General features: G+C 53.6%; 1 protein-coding gene across 2 annotated transcripts in view; it reads left to right on the top strand.

Moving 5' to 3' along the window:
- The window catches only part of NOTCH1 (notch receptor 1), a 33,576-nt gene extending 22,024 nt beyond the window's left edge, over positions 1-11,552 (top strand). The window contains exons 16-34 of one of the 2 annotated variants that reach the window (XM_042878739.1): positions 383-502; positions 604-756; positions 1,104-1,332; positions 1,454-1,655; positions 1,755-1,908; positions 2,046-2,230; positions 2,372-2,504; positions 2,954-3,073; positions 3,154-3,266; positions 3,674-4,245; positions 4,992-5,420; positions 6,231-6,379; positions 6,994-7,210; positions 7,556-7,646; positions 7,882-8,047; positions 8,789-9,084; positions 9,356-9,503; positions 9,594-9,691; positions 9,928-11,552. In XM_042878739.1, coding sequence (XP_042734673.1) covers positions 383-502; positions 604-756; positions 1,104-1,332; positions 1,454-1,655; positions 1,755-1,908; positions 2,046-2,230; positions 2,372-2,504; positions 2,954-3,073; positions 3,154-3,266; positions 3,674-4,245; positions 4,992-5,420; positions 6,231-6,379; positions 6,994-7,210; positions 7,556-7,646; positions 7,882-8,047; positions 8,789-9,084; positions 9,356-9,503; positions 9,594-9,691; positions 9,928-11,400 — 5,048 coding nt within the window. In that variant the 3' untranslated portion in view covers positions 11,401-11,552. Of the gene's footprint in view, positions 1-382; positions 503-603; positions 757-1,103; positions 1,333-1,453; positions 1,656-1,754; positions 1,909-2,045; positions 2,231-2,371; positions 2,505-2,815; positions 3,074-3,153; positions 3,267-3,673; positions 4,246-4,991; positions 5,421-6,230; positions 6,380-6,993; positions 7,211-7,555; positions 7,647-7,881; positions 8,048-8,788; positions 9,085-9,355; positions 9,504-9,593; positions 9,692-9,927 lie in introns of both variants that reach the window. The other variant, XM_042878737.1, reaches the window with a different exon arrangement.
- The last annotated feature ends 1,550 nt before the right edge of the window (positions 11,553-13,102 follow it).

Below are 13,102 nucleotides of genomic sequence, written 5' to 3'. Positions count from 1 at the left end.
AGGAGCGGAGGGGAAGGCTCTGGAAAATAGCAAAGGGCAGTTTGGGAGATACTGGCTGACAGGGAAGATAAGGGTTCGGAGGGAACGTGCCCCTTGGCTGGATGTAAACAGGAAGAGCAATGGAGTGGGGGGGGGGGGGGGGGTTGGAAGGGAAGACACCCTGAGCAGCACTTCCCTTCCAGAGGAAATGTGCAGCCCTTTAACGAGGCCCAGATTGCAGGCGTTTAAAGATCTGTGGGGGCCAGGGGTCATAGAGATGGAGGAAAGGGCTCTGGGTGGACGGCCCAGGCCCTGCAGAGGAAGCAGGCTGAGGGGCAGGTGGAGGCTGCGTGGTCACCATTTTCCCTTGAGAGGTGGTCAGTGGGCACCTGTCCCTGTGCAGGAGCCACCTGTGAGGACGTGCTGGCCCCCTGCGCCGGCGGCCCCTGCAAGAACGGCGGCGAGTGCCGGGAGTCGGAGGACTACAAGAGGTTCTCGTGCAGCTGCCCACCCGGCTGGCAAGGTGAGCCTGCTCTGCCAGGCAGGCCCAGGGCACAGCAACTAGCCCTGGTGCTTCTGCCGGTGCCCCCCAGCTCACACGGTCCCCATCCTGCTGTCCCGTAGGCCAGACGTGCGAGATTGACATCAATGAGTGTGTGAAGAGCCCCTGCCGCAATGGGGCCACGTGCCAGAACACCAACGGGAGCTACCGCTGCCTGTGCCGGCTGGGCTTCGCAGGCCGCAACTGTGACACCGACATCGATGACTGCCAGCCCAGTAAGAGCCAGGGACACCCAGGGCTGTGTGTGTTCCCCAGGTCCCCGGGGCTGGACCAGCCTCCCCGTGCTCAGAAAGCTGTGTCTGTGTGTGGGTCCAGGCTTGTATTGGGCTTTGGGAATGTCTCGGCCCCATCCCCGCGAGGCTGCGTCAATCTAGGCCAGGTGGTGGCTGGCAGGAAGGAGGCTGGGGGGGGACGGTGACGTGCAGGCAATGAGCAAGTGTGTCCCGTGTGCCTCATGCTTTCCCAGCTGGGGCTGGGCTGGCCTCTGTCCCATCCCTCTGTGTGTGGGGATAACACCGGGATTGGACACGTTGCACCTAATGCACGCATGCCCCATGTCCAGATCCGTGCCACAATGGTGGCTCCTGCTCGGATGGCGTCGGGACATTCTTCTGCGAGTGCCTGGCCGGCTTCCGCGGGCTCAAGTGTGAGGAGGACATCAATGAGTGTGCCAGCAACCCCTGCAAGAACGGGGCCAACTGCACCGACTGTGTCAACAGCTACACCTGCACCTGCCCCTCCGGCTTCAGCGGCATCCACTGCGAGAACAACACGCCCGACTGCACTGAGAGGTACTGCCAGCGTGGGGCTGGGGTCCCTGGGTGGGTTTAGAGGGGTTTCGGGACTGGCGTCCAGTACCGAGAGTGTCAGCCATGGGGGTGACTCATGAGGATGTGGTGTTTGTGCTCCCAGCTCCTGCTTCAATGGGGGGACCTGCGTGGATGGCATCAACACCTTCACCTGTCTCTGTCCATCCGGCTTCACGGGCAGCTACTGTGAGCACAACATCAACGAGTGTGATTCCAAGCCCTGCCTGAATGGTGGCACGTGTCAGGACAGCTACGGGACGTACAAGTGCACCTGTCCTCAGGGATACACTGGGCTCAACTGCCAGGTAGTGAGAAGATTCCAGGGGTCCCTGTATGCAGGGATGGGGCTTCATCCTACAGAAGCTTCTCTGGGCCTGACCTCCTCCCTTGCTTTCCCTGCACAGAACTTGGTGCGCTGGTGTGACTCCTCACCCTGCAAAAATGGGGGCAAGTGCTGGCAGACCAACAACCTGTACCGCTGTGAGTGCAACAGCGGCTGGACGGGGCTCTACTGTGATGTCCCCAGCGTCTCCTGCGAGGTGGCTGCAAAGCAGCAAGGTACATCCCTGCCATCGTATACCCTGCGCACGGCCTGGGCTTCCCCAGATTTCCCAAGGATTGCTGTCACCATTTTGGGATGCGCCGTTTCCCTGGGTGTCCCTGATGTCCCCACATCTCACTGCTCTCCCTGGCAGGTATCGACGTCGCTCATCTCTGCAGGAACTCAGGGCTCTGTGTGGACAGTGGCAACACTCACTTCTGCCGCTGCCAGGCCGGCTACACGGGCAGCTACTGCGAGGAGCAAGTGGACGAGTGCTCCCCAAACCCCTGCCAGAACGGAGCCACCTGCACGGACTACCTGGGGGGCTATTCCTGTGAGGTGGGAGCTGCTCTCTTGTGTTGGGCTCTTCCTGGGAGTTGCGGTAACTCGGGTGGATCGGGAGTAGATCAGGTGTTTGTGTGTCCTGTGCGCTCTGCAGCAACTGGGTGAAGGTCTCTGACAGCTCTCCTCTCCTCACAGTGCGTGGCTGGTTATCATGGAGTTAACTGCTCGGAGGAGATCAATGAGTGCTTGTCCCACCCATGCCAGAATGGAGGAACCTGTATCGATCTCATCAATACCTACAAATGCTCCTGCCCCAGAGGAACTCAAGGTAAATTAATTCCCCAGGCTGGGGCATTAGTGGGTGGAATGCAGATATCCTTGGTATCTGCTCATTAGCTGCTCGGGCTTGCAGAAGCAAATGCAGCAATAGAGGATTGCGTTGCTGGCGGGCTCAGCCATCAAGGCCACGCGGCCTTGGGCACGAGCTGCATGGGCTGCGTGCTTCCCGCTGAGCGGTGGCTCAGACTGCCATTGAGTTGGTCAGGCTCAGCCCCTTCGCAGGGAAGGTTCGCACGAGGGACCTCTAAGCCCCAAGATACTGTTTGATGAGCTGTGTGGGTTGTTCCCCCATTTCTCTAGGGGTGCACTGTGAGATCAATGTGGATGACTGCAGCCCTTTCTTTGATCCTGTCACCTTGGGGCCCAAGTGCTTTAACAATGGCAAGTGCACGGATCGGGTAGGTGGCTACAGCTGCATCTGCCCCCCTGGCTTTGTAGGGGAGCGCTGCGAGGGAGACGTCAACGAGTGCCTCTCCAACCCCTGCGACGCGCGCGGCACCCAGAACTGCGTGCAGCGGGTCAATGACTACAAATGCGAGTGTCGGCCCGGCTACGCAGGTGAGCACCGCTGCCTGCAGAGCACCCCGAGCACCTCGTGTGCCCTGCTTCGCTCCTCACACCTTCCTGTCCCTCTGCAGGGCGCCGCTGTGACACTGTGGTGGATGGCTGCAAGGGCAAACCTTGCAGGAATGGGGGAACGTGCGCTGTGGCCAGCAACACCGGCCGTGGCTTCATCTGCAAGTGCCCTCCGGTAAGTTCCCACCGTGCTCCTGCTTTGAACGTGGGGAAATCAGCCCCTTCTGTTGGGAGGAGAATCCATGCGTCCAAGCTTTCCTCACCTGCTGAGGCAGGGAGGAGCAGCGCTGCCGGTGTGACACCTGGCTCTGTGGGGCAGGCTCCTTTCTGCCTGGTGGATGAAGGTTTGTGCCATGTAAAGGTGGGACAGGCAGAGATGGTGAAGAGTTCCCTTTGTTTTCAGGGGGATGCTCTAATGGGGTTTGTGCCGTAGGTGATTTTGCCCATCACTAGTTTTAGAGGTGGCACCACAGCCGTGCCCTTAGATCTGGTTCGCCACATTTGGGCTGAGTTTCCCAGCACACACTGTGCATCAGGACATGGGTCTTAGTGACTGACCTCTCCTTGCTGTCCCCTCCCCAGGGTTTTGTGGGTGCCACCTGCGAGAACGACTCCCACACCTGCGGGACCCTGCACTGCCTGAATGGTGGCACCTGCATCTCCATGCACAAGAGCTCCAAGTGCGTGTGTGCAGCAGCCTTCACGGGCCCGGAGTGCCAATACCCGGCCAGCAGCCCCTGCATCTCCAACCCCTGCTACAACGGGGGCACCTGCGAGTTCCTCAGCGATGCCTCCCCTTACTACCACTGCAACTGCCCCGCCAACTTCAACGGCCTCAACTGCCACATCCTCGACTTCGATTTCCCAGGCGGCTTCGGGCAGGACATCATCCCACCCAAAATTGAGGAGAAGTGTGAGATCGCCGTTTGCGCGAGCTATGCCGGCAATAAGATCTGCGATGGGAAGTGCAACAACCATGCCTGCGGCTGGGATGGCGGTGACTGCTCGCTCAATTTCAATGACCCCTGGAAGAACTGCTCGCAGTCGCTGCAGTGCTGGAAGTACTTCAACGATGGCAAGTGTGACTCGCAGTGCAACAACGCGGGCTGCCTGTATGATGGGTTTGACTGCCAGAAGTACGAGGGGCAGTGCAAGTAAGTGGCTTGTTGGTCCTCTTGCTTTGAAGCCGTGAGCGCTGCGGTCTTCTGGCTGTGCCTTCATATTCCTCTCCTGCACGTAGGGCTGCATCTCAAGTCCCCATAGCTCCCCCTGGTCCTACAGAGTTCTGTGCACACTTGGTAGCTCTCAGTTTGGCTTTGCTGCCCTGACCTCATCGTGCCACGAATGTGAATTTTGCAACCAGCAGGAGTGGCACAGTGAGGTTCAGTGTAGGGAAGACCAAGCAGGAAGCGTGATGATGTGAGCATCCAGGCACATGGCAAGCATTGTCTTTGACAACAGCAGGGACTTGCTCCCAGATTCCTGGACAAATTCTAATCTGAGTAACTATGTTGTGTCCTCGTGTCTTGTCTGAGTCTCAGCAATTTGTCCATTGCATCTGATATGTGACTTGTAGCCCACAGCACTTTTCCCTGTTCTCTGTCATCTAGACTGTGTCTTATGACACAACAGCTGCTATCTTTCACCCCTCAGATGAGCACTTGCAGTGCTGCATGGCACAATTGCCTTCCATGTCAACTGGTCCCATATCCATTAAGATACATAATATTTACACAAAAGAGAGCTCATTGGGAAGCGCAAACTATTTCCTTAGCAATCACCATAGAATCATAAAATCATTAAAGCTTGACTTCTAAGATCATCTAGTCCAACCGTTGACCCGTAGCACACACAGTGCCTGCTCTAATTCATTCCTTTGTCTTTCTTCCCTTCTGCCCAGCCCCCTGTACGACCAGTACTGTAAGGACCACTTCTCAGATGGTCACTGTGACCAGGGCTGCAATAACTTTGAGTGTGAGTGGGACGGGCTGGACTGTGCAAACAACATGCCTGAGAAGCTGGCGGACGGCACGCTGGTGGTGGTGGTGCTCATCACCCCCGAGAACCTGAAGAACAATTCCTTCAACTTCCTGAGGGAGCTGAGCCGCGTGCTGCACACCAATGTGGTCTTCAAGAAGAATGCCAAGGGAGAGTACATGATCTTCCCTTACTACGGCAACGAGGAGGAGCTGAAAAAGCACTACATCAAGAGGTCAACGGAGGACTGGGCAGATATGTCCAGTGCTGTCATCAACAAAGTGAAGAGCAGCTTCTACTCGAGGGCTGGCAGGAGGCAGAAGAGAGAGCTGGATCAGATGGACATCAGAGGGTAAGGGGACCGGTGGGTGCCTCTGTCACGGAGCAGGGTTGGTTTTGTGCATTGATAATAATGGCATAGAATCACATAGAATCACAGAATCATTAAGACTGGGACAGCCCTCTCAGATCCCCAACCCCAATCTGTCCCACCGTGTCCCCTGACCACAGCCCTCAGTGCCACATCTCCACAGTTTTGGAGCACCTTCAGGGATGGTGACTGCCCCACTTCCCTGGGCAGCTGTGCCAATGCATTACTGCACTTTTGGAGAAGAAATCTTTCCTAATACCCAACCTGAACCTCTGCACGGTGCTGTGGGCCTCCCGCACTGGATGTTGTGGGGTTGAGGGGCTGGCCCAGCTGATGTCTGCTCACAGGAAGGCGTTGGGCTAAGCCTCAGGTTCTCCCTGGGAAATGCTTTGTTGTAAAACTCAATCGCTGCAGACTGTGTTTGGAGCTCTTTTGTATAAACATATAGATCTGACCTTCCCTCTCTGTGGACTTAATCAAAAGTCAACGAAACCAAAGGAGTTTGAGCAGTGAAACTGATGTGAAAGATCTTGTGGCTCCCAAACAGCCTTATTTACGATGTTGTAGTGTCTGGGTAATTTCAGAGCATGGTGCAGCAGGTTCCCTCGCATTCCTGTAGATAAGGAGTTAGGCTTTGCAGTGTTTGTGGAGGCAGATCCAATTGACCATCAGTGTGAGCCCAGGGCTCGAGCCACGGGGAAGAGACGAGATGGACTCACTGCTGCTGCTGCCCACTGCCCTGCATGGTGATTGATGGCGGCCCCTCATCTCCCATTGACTCTTCTCTCACAGGTCCATCGTCTACTTGGAAATTGACAACCGGCAGTGCATCCAGTCGTCCTCCCAGTGCTTCCAGAGTGCAACTGATGTGGCAGCCTTCCTGGGGGCCTTGGCCTCCCTGGGCAACCTGAACATTCCCTACAAAATAGAGGCCGTCAAGAGTAAGTGCAGCTGATGAGAGCCTGAAACTTCCCCACCTCATCCGTGCTCAGTTATCGGTCTGCTGGCTCAGGTGCCACATTTGAGCGCAATCTGGTTTTCATAATTAATGCATCTTTTTATTCCTTTAAGTCTGTTTTTAAAAACAACACCAAAAATGCTTATGATTTTTGCTTATTCCAGGTTTATTTCAAAATCATTATCACTATAAAAGTTAAAAAAAAAAAAAAAAAAAAAAAAGCCCACGCAGCCCAACCAGCTCCAATCAATCAGTGACATGCAAGGAGTTGAAGTTTGCATCTTGAAAATCCCCCCTAAATCCTTTTGTCTTAACAGCTCAATGCAAGCGCAGTGATTTGAAGTTTGCTAATCCTTTTCCTTAAAGGAGAAAAAAGTAAAGCTGTCTCCTGATGCAGGCTGCCTTGCGCAGCGGAGAATTTGCCGATAGTTTGCAATTCTGATTAATAGCGTATAAAATGACCTTATTTTGGGAGGGGGCTGATTTAGATCAGCCTCGGGTCCCTTTATTAACTAATTTTGCTTCATTTCCACTCTGTCACTCGTTTGCTATGCAGCTTCATGTCTCAGCATCTCTCTGTGCCCCATTGCTTTGCAGGTGAAACGGCGGAGCCCGCGAGGAACTCCCAGCTGTATCCTATGTATGTGGTGGTGGCTGCACTGGTCTTGCTCGCTTTCATTGGAGTGGGAGTGCTGGTGTCCCGCAAGCGGCGCAGGGAGCATGGCCAGCTCTGGTTCCCAGAGGGCTTCAAAGTGACAGAGTCAAGCAAGAAGAAGCGCCGAGAGCCGCTTGGGGAAGATTCTGTTGGACTGAAGTGAGTAACGGGTTTGTTATCTGCCAGGCACAGCAGAGTGGGGCTGTTTGGAGGCTCTTCTGAACCGTCCCATTGGTTTTGTTCTCTAGGGCATTGTGGTGGGGTGGTGGGGAGGAGAAAAGTGGGGTTTTGTATTGTTCTGCGTTGGGAAAACCACACTTCAGTTTGGAGGAGGTTTTTTAATGCTTCCTGGTCCGTTGGCTCTTGGGAGAGTATGAAAGGCACCTTGAGGGGAATGTCCTGAAAATTAGCCTCGTTGGTTCTTCTGTGCAAGTTTAAAGCACAGCCCATCACAGACCTGTCCCTGCAGAGGAACTAATTCTTGGCATGGTTTTATTTTCAAAGACCCCTCAAAAATGCCTCTGACGGCACGCTGATGGACGACAACCAAAATGAGTGGGGTGACGAGGAGACCCTGGACACCAAGAAGTTCAGGGTAAGCTGCTTGCAGGATTCCCTTTCTGCGCTGCAGCAGCTGCTCTCTGGGCTGTGGCAGGGAAAGAACAGAGCTCCATGGAAAGCAGCACACAAGATGTCCCTTGGGACTTCCCAAGGCCGTTTTCTAAACCTGCTTGCAATGCAAACACACCTGTGCAGCTTGCAGAACTTCCCACCTTGCAGCTCAGCTCAGCTCCCCCATCCCACACTGAGCATTTGTTGTTGTCCCTCAGTTCGAGGAGCAAGCGATGCTGCCTGATACAGATGACCAGACAGACCACAGGCAGTGGACTCAGCAGCACCTGGATGCTGCCGACCTCCGCATCTCCTCCATGGCCCCAACCCCACCGCAGGGCGAGATCGATGCAGACTGCATGGATGTCAACGTGCGAGGTCCAGGTAAGGCTCTCTGCCTTCTCTTTTTGGCTCTTCTCAAATCCTCACTGCCTGCAGATGGGCAGTCCCACAGCTCCCATCTCCGTTTTTAACGTGCTGTCCCTGCCCTCTCAGCCACATGTCGCAGTTACCGCTCACCCCTCTGCATGGCACAGTTGCTGTTCTGCATGAGACACTGCCAAATTCTATTTTCAGCAAGATCTCTTTATTTAATCGTGGAGAGGGAAATCAGAGGATACAGGAGAACTATTAAGTCATTCCACTTCTCCCCTGCCCTTGGGTTGGAAGGGGCCTTAGAGATCATCCACTTCCGAATGCACATTTCATGATCTTCTTTCCAAGCTTTTGGCTGTGTTAATAATTAGTAGACACTTAAACTGTTTCAAATATTTGGTCTTCCCCATCTCTCTGAAACCATCTGCTGAAATGATGAAAATAGCTAAGGCTGTGCTGTACCACACTGAAGTCTGTGCTGAGCAACCCTCCGTATTGATCACACCTTGCATGTCAGTGTGCCAGCTAGGAGACAGCAGGAAAACCAGAGAGTGCTGAGATAGCCACAGAGGAATTTCACATCCATATCAGAGGAAGGATATTCGTGTTTGATGTGCAGAAGCAGTCAGGAACTCAGTCTGTGTGCACCCACAGGAATAAGCATCTATTGCAGACAGAGCATCTCGCTGAGCCGCCGTGTTACAGGAAGGCAGCGAGCCTTTTCTCACCGATTTCCCCCATGCTTTTCAGATGGTTTCACGCCCCTCATGATCGCCTCGTGCAGCGGAGGAGGGCTGGAGACTGGTAACAGCGAGGAGGAGGACGATGCTCCTGCAGTCATCTCAGATTTCATCTACCAGGGCGCCAGTTTGCACAACCAGACCGACCGCACTGGCGAGACCGCGCTGCACCTGGCTGCCCGCTACTCGCGCTCCGACGCTGCCAAACGCCTGCTGGAGGCCAGTGCTGATGCAAATATTCAGGATAACATGGGCAGGACCCCTCTGCACGCCGCCGTCTCTGCCGATGCCCAAGGAGTCTTCCAGGTAATGGGTCCTTGCACCGCTGTTTTTCTGCAGAAAGCATTTGGTCCCGCGTGTTGGGTCAGCGGTGCAGGTTGGATGGGACCCTGGGCAGCTTCATCCGGTGGATGGCAACCAACCCACAGCAGGGCTTGGGGCTGGATGGGCTTTGATGTCCCTTCCAACCCAACCCAACCATTATGGTTCTGTGACACACTCCAGGAGGGGCTTGCAAGCTCTGTGCATCTCTGAGGTCTGTCCCACCTAACGTTTATGCTTCCTCTGGCTGGGGCAGATCCTGATAAGGAACAGGGCGACTGATCTCGATGCCCGAATGCACGACGGGACGACCCCACTGATCCTTGCTGCTCGCTTGGCTGTGGAGGGGATGCTGGAGGACCTCATCAACTGCCATGCAGATGTCAACGCTGTGGATGATCTGGGTACAGTGGGAGGCTAAAGAAGAAGAGAGCTGCTTTATTAGTCCCCTTCCCACTCACTAATTCTTGCTGTTTCCTGGCCTTCTCCTGTAGGCAAGTCAGCACTGCACTGGGCAGCTGCTGTGAACAATGTTGAAGCCGCAGTCGTCCTCTTGAAGAACGGTGCCAATAAGGATATGCAGAACAATAAGGTAGGGTCTTTGGGGCTGACCAGTGGGCAGGGAAAGAAGTATTTGGGCACTACGTTAAAGGGCAGTGTGAGCTTGTAATACAACACTGCCTGGCGCTGAGACTGTTGTTCTGCTGTGACTCCAGGTGTGGGGTTTGGTGTTAAGGGTTACGCCGTATGCAGTGCTTGGTAATGGGTACAGTGTGGTGTTACCTGGAAGATGAGTGAGTATGGACCTAACCACGTCTGGGTTTCTAGGAGGAGACCCCGCTGTTCCTCGCCGCCAGAGAAGGGAGCTACGAAACAGCCAAGGTCCTGTTGGACCACTTTGCGAACCGCGACATCACGGACCACATGGACCGGCTGCCGCGGGACATCGCGCAGGAGCGCATGCACCACGACATCGTGCGCCTGCTGGATGAGTACAACCTGGTGCGGAGCCCTCCGCTGCACAGCGGCCCACTCGGGGCCCCCACGTTGTCCCCCCCGCTCTGCTCCCCCAGCAGTTACATCGGCAACCTGAAGCCGGCCGTGCAGGGCAAGAAAGCCAGAAAGCCGAGCACCAAGGGCCTGAGCTGCAACGGCAAGGATTCCAAAGACCTGAAAGCCCGGAGGAAAAAATCACAAGATGGAAAAGGCTGTCTGCTCGACAACTCCAGCGTGCTGTCCCCAGTGGACTCCCTGGAGTCACCCCATGGGTACCTGTCCGACGTCGCCTCCCCTCCGCTGATGACGTCTCCGTTCCAGCAGTCCCCTTCCATGCCGCTGAACCACCTGCCGGGCATGCCCGACGCCCACATGAGCATCAACCACCTCAACATGGCAGGGAAGCAGGAGATGACCCTGGGCGGCTCTGGCAGGATGGCCTTCGAGGCGGTGCCGCCGCGCCTCTCGCATCTCCCCGTCTCCAGCCCCAGCACGGCCATGAGCAACGCCCCGATGAGTTTCTCTGTCGGCGGAGCCGCTGGCCTGAGCGGGCAGTGCGACTGGCTGAGCCGGCTGCAGAGCGGCATGGTGCAGAACCAGTACAGCGCCATGCGGGGCGGCATGCAGCCGGGCACGCACCAGCAGGCGCAGAACCTGCAGCACGGCATGATGAGCTCCCTGCACAACGGGCTGCCCAGCACCAGCCTGTCGCAGATGATGAGCTACCAGGCCATGCCCAGCACCCGGCTGGCCTCCCAGCCCCACCTGCTGCAGAACCAGCAGATGCAGCAGATGCAGCAGCCCGGCATGCAGCAGCCCAGCATGCAGCCGCAGCCCGGCATGCAGCAGCCCCAGCAGCAGCCCCAGCAGCAGCCTCAGCCGCAGCAGCACCACAACCCCGGCTCCAATGCCAGCAGCCACATGGGCCAAAATTTCCTCGGTACTGAGCTGAGCCAGCCCGACATGCAGCCGGTGAGCAGCAGCGCCATGGCAGTGCACACCATCCTGCCCCAAGATTCGCAGCTGCTTCCCACCTCTCTGCCGTCCTCCCTCGCGCAGCCCATGACCACCACGCAGTTCCTGACCCCCCCTTCCCAGCACAGCTATTCCTCCCCGTTGGACAACACCCCCAGCCACCAGCTCCAGGTGCCCGACCACCCCTTCCTCACTCCCTCTCCTGAGTCTCCAGACCAGTGGTCGAGCTCCTCGCCCCACTCCAATGTGTCCGACTGGTCCGAGGGCATCTCCAGCCCCCCCACCAGCATGCAGTCGCAGATGGGACACATCCCCGAGGCCTTCAAGTGAGACCCAGTGGGGCTCAGGGACTGCAGCCTGAGAGACGGCTCTTGTTGTTAAACAGGACGCTGGATGCTTTTATTAAAGGATCCTTTTTTTTTTAAATATGTTTTTATACAAAAGTGAAAAAAAAAAAAAAAAAAAAAAAAAATAAATTTCCTTTTTTTTTTTTTTTTTTTAGTATTTATTTATGTACTTTTTATTTTACACGAGAACACTGCCTTTTTTTTTATTTATATGTTCTATTGTTAAGAACTCAATGTGAGACACCAGTTGTGTTTCGAGGAATCGTAAAGATGAGGTTTTTATGGGACATTCTCTTTTGTTCGGGGGTTCGTTGTGCTGATTTGAGAGGAGATGTTTATGTAAAGCTATAAGCGACCATTCAGGATTCTGCAATGCCATTAATTTATTTTTTTTTGTTTTCTCTTTCAATTCGGAAAGAGATGTGAGAAAGAAAAGAGGAAGAAAAAAATTGACTAAAAATGCCACTCCATAGGGAAATAAATTCAGTATGGGTGGGTTCTTGAAATGTACTTTAAAATGTTTCCTTTGCTGTTCTATCTGAGAGGACATTTTATGGTACCGGTCCTTGTTTAAATTTCAGTATTATAGAGTTGTATATTTGCCTCAATAATAGGAATTTTTGTTCTCTCTCGTTTTTATATATATATAAATATATATTTAAATGATTTTTATGATTAAAAAAAAAAAATAAATCACGTTTATAGACCTGTAAGGACAGGTTCTGAGATAAAACAAACCAACAGCCACCCTACAGCCCAAGAAGAGCATCTGCCACACTTCCTGAGAGGGCAAACCCATAAGGAGGGGTATGCACCAAACCCACAGCTGTGGAGCTCATACACAAAGGAGACTGAACTTTTACTTTGAATACCTTTCCTCTTGTTTTAGTTGCTGGTTGTTTTTTTTTGTGTGTGTGTGTGTTTGCATTTGAGTAACTGTTGAACAAAAAAAAAAAAGAAGAAACGCCGATGTAAACTTGTAAACCACATCCTTATTTTAAGGATGGCTGCCTATGGTAGAGGGAATGTCTGAAGGCAGACAGCCCGAGGGGTGAGGAAGCCCTGCAGCCACTGGGCTGAGCTGGGGCAGCACAGCCTGGCTGCGCTCGGAGCCGCTGACGTTTCGTTCCTGGGAGTCTGGAGTGCTGCATCTTTTTTTGTATTGATGTTCACTCGTTCTGTGTATCCTGTGTAAAATATAGTATAAGCCTGTGGCAGATTTAATGTTTGTAAATACGTATTTTTGTTGTTGTTGTTGTTTTGTTTTTAAAAAGAAGGTGGATTTTGTTTCAAAAATCTAAATGAGCAAGTCTTAAATATATCAGAAATATATCACCTTGTAGAGGTGTTGGGATCTCACTCGCTCGGGTGCAAAGCCCTGTGACTAGAGCTATGGGACAGGCAGATAGAGCGCAGCTAATCCACAAAGCCTAAGAAAAAGGTTCTTCTTCCTCATTCCTTTCTATTAGAACACCAAATAAAATGGATTTCTCAAAGCACAGAGCTTTGAGCACTCATCTTAGTGAACATTTCAGGCCGTTGTTGTTGTGACATCCCTAAAATGAGTGATAAAAACATCACGTGGTGTTGAATCTTCCTATGTTTTATAAACTAGAGTGTAGTTTAAGAAAAGATATCTTCTGTAATAAAGTTATCTACATGCAAAGTTGTAGTTTGCAAAAATG

This window comes from Lagopus leucura, unplaced genomic scaffold (assembly GCF_019238085.1).
Source record: "Lagopus leucura isolate 7727_CA_CO unplaced genomic scaffold, USGS_WTPT01 Super-Scaffold_100022, whole genome shotgun sequence".
Taxonomy (NCBI): Eukaryota; Metazoa; Chordata; class Aves; order Galliformes; family Phasianidae; genus Lagopus; species Lagopus leucura.
The sequence above is the reverse complement of the archived record's forward strand: the minus strand, read 5'-3'. Positions and strand labels throughout refer to the sequence as shown.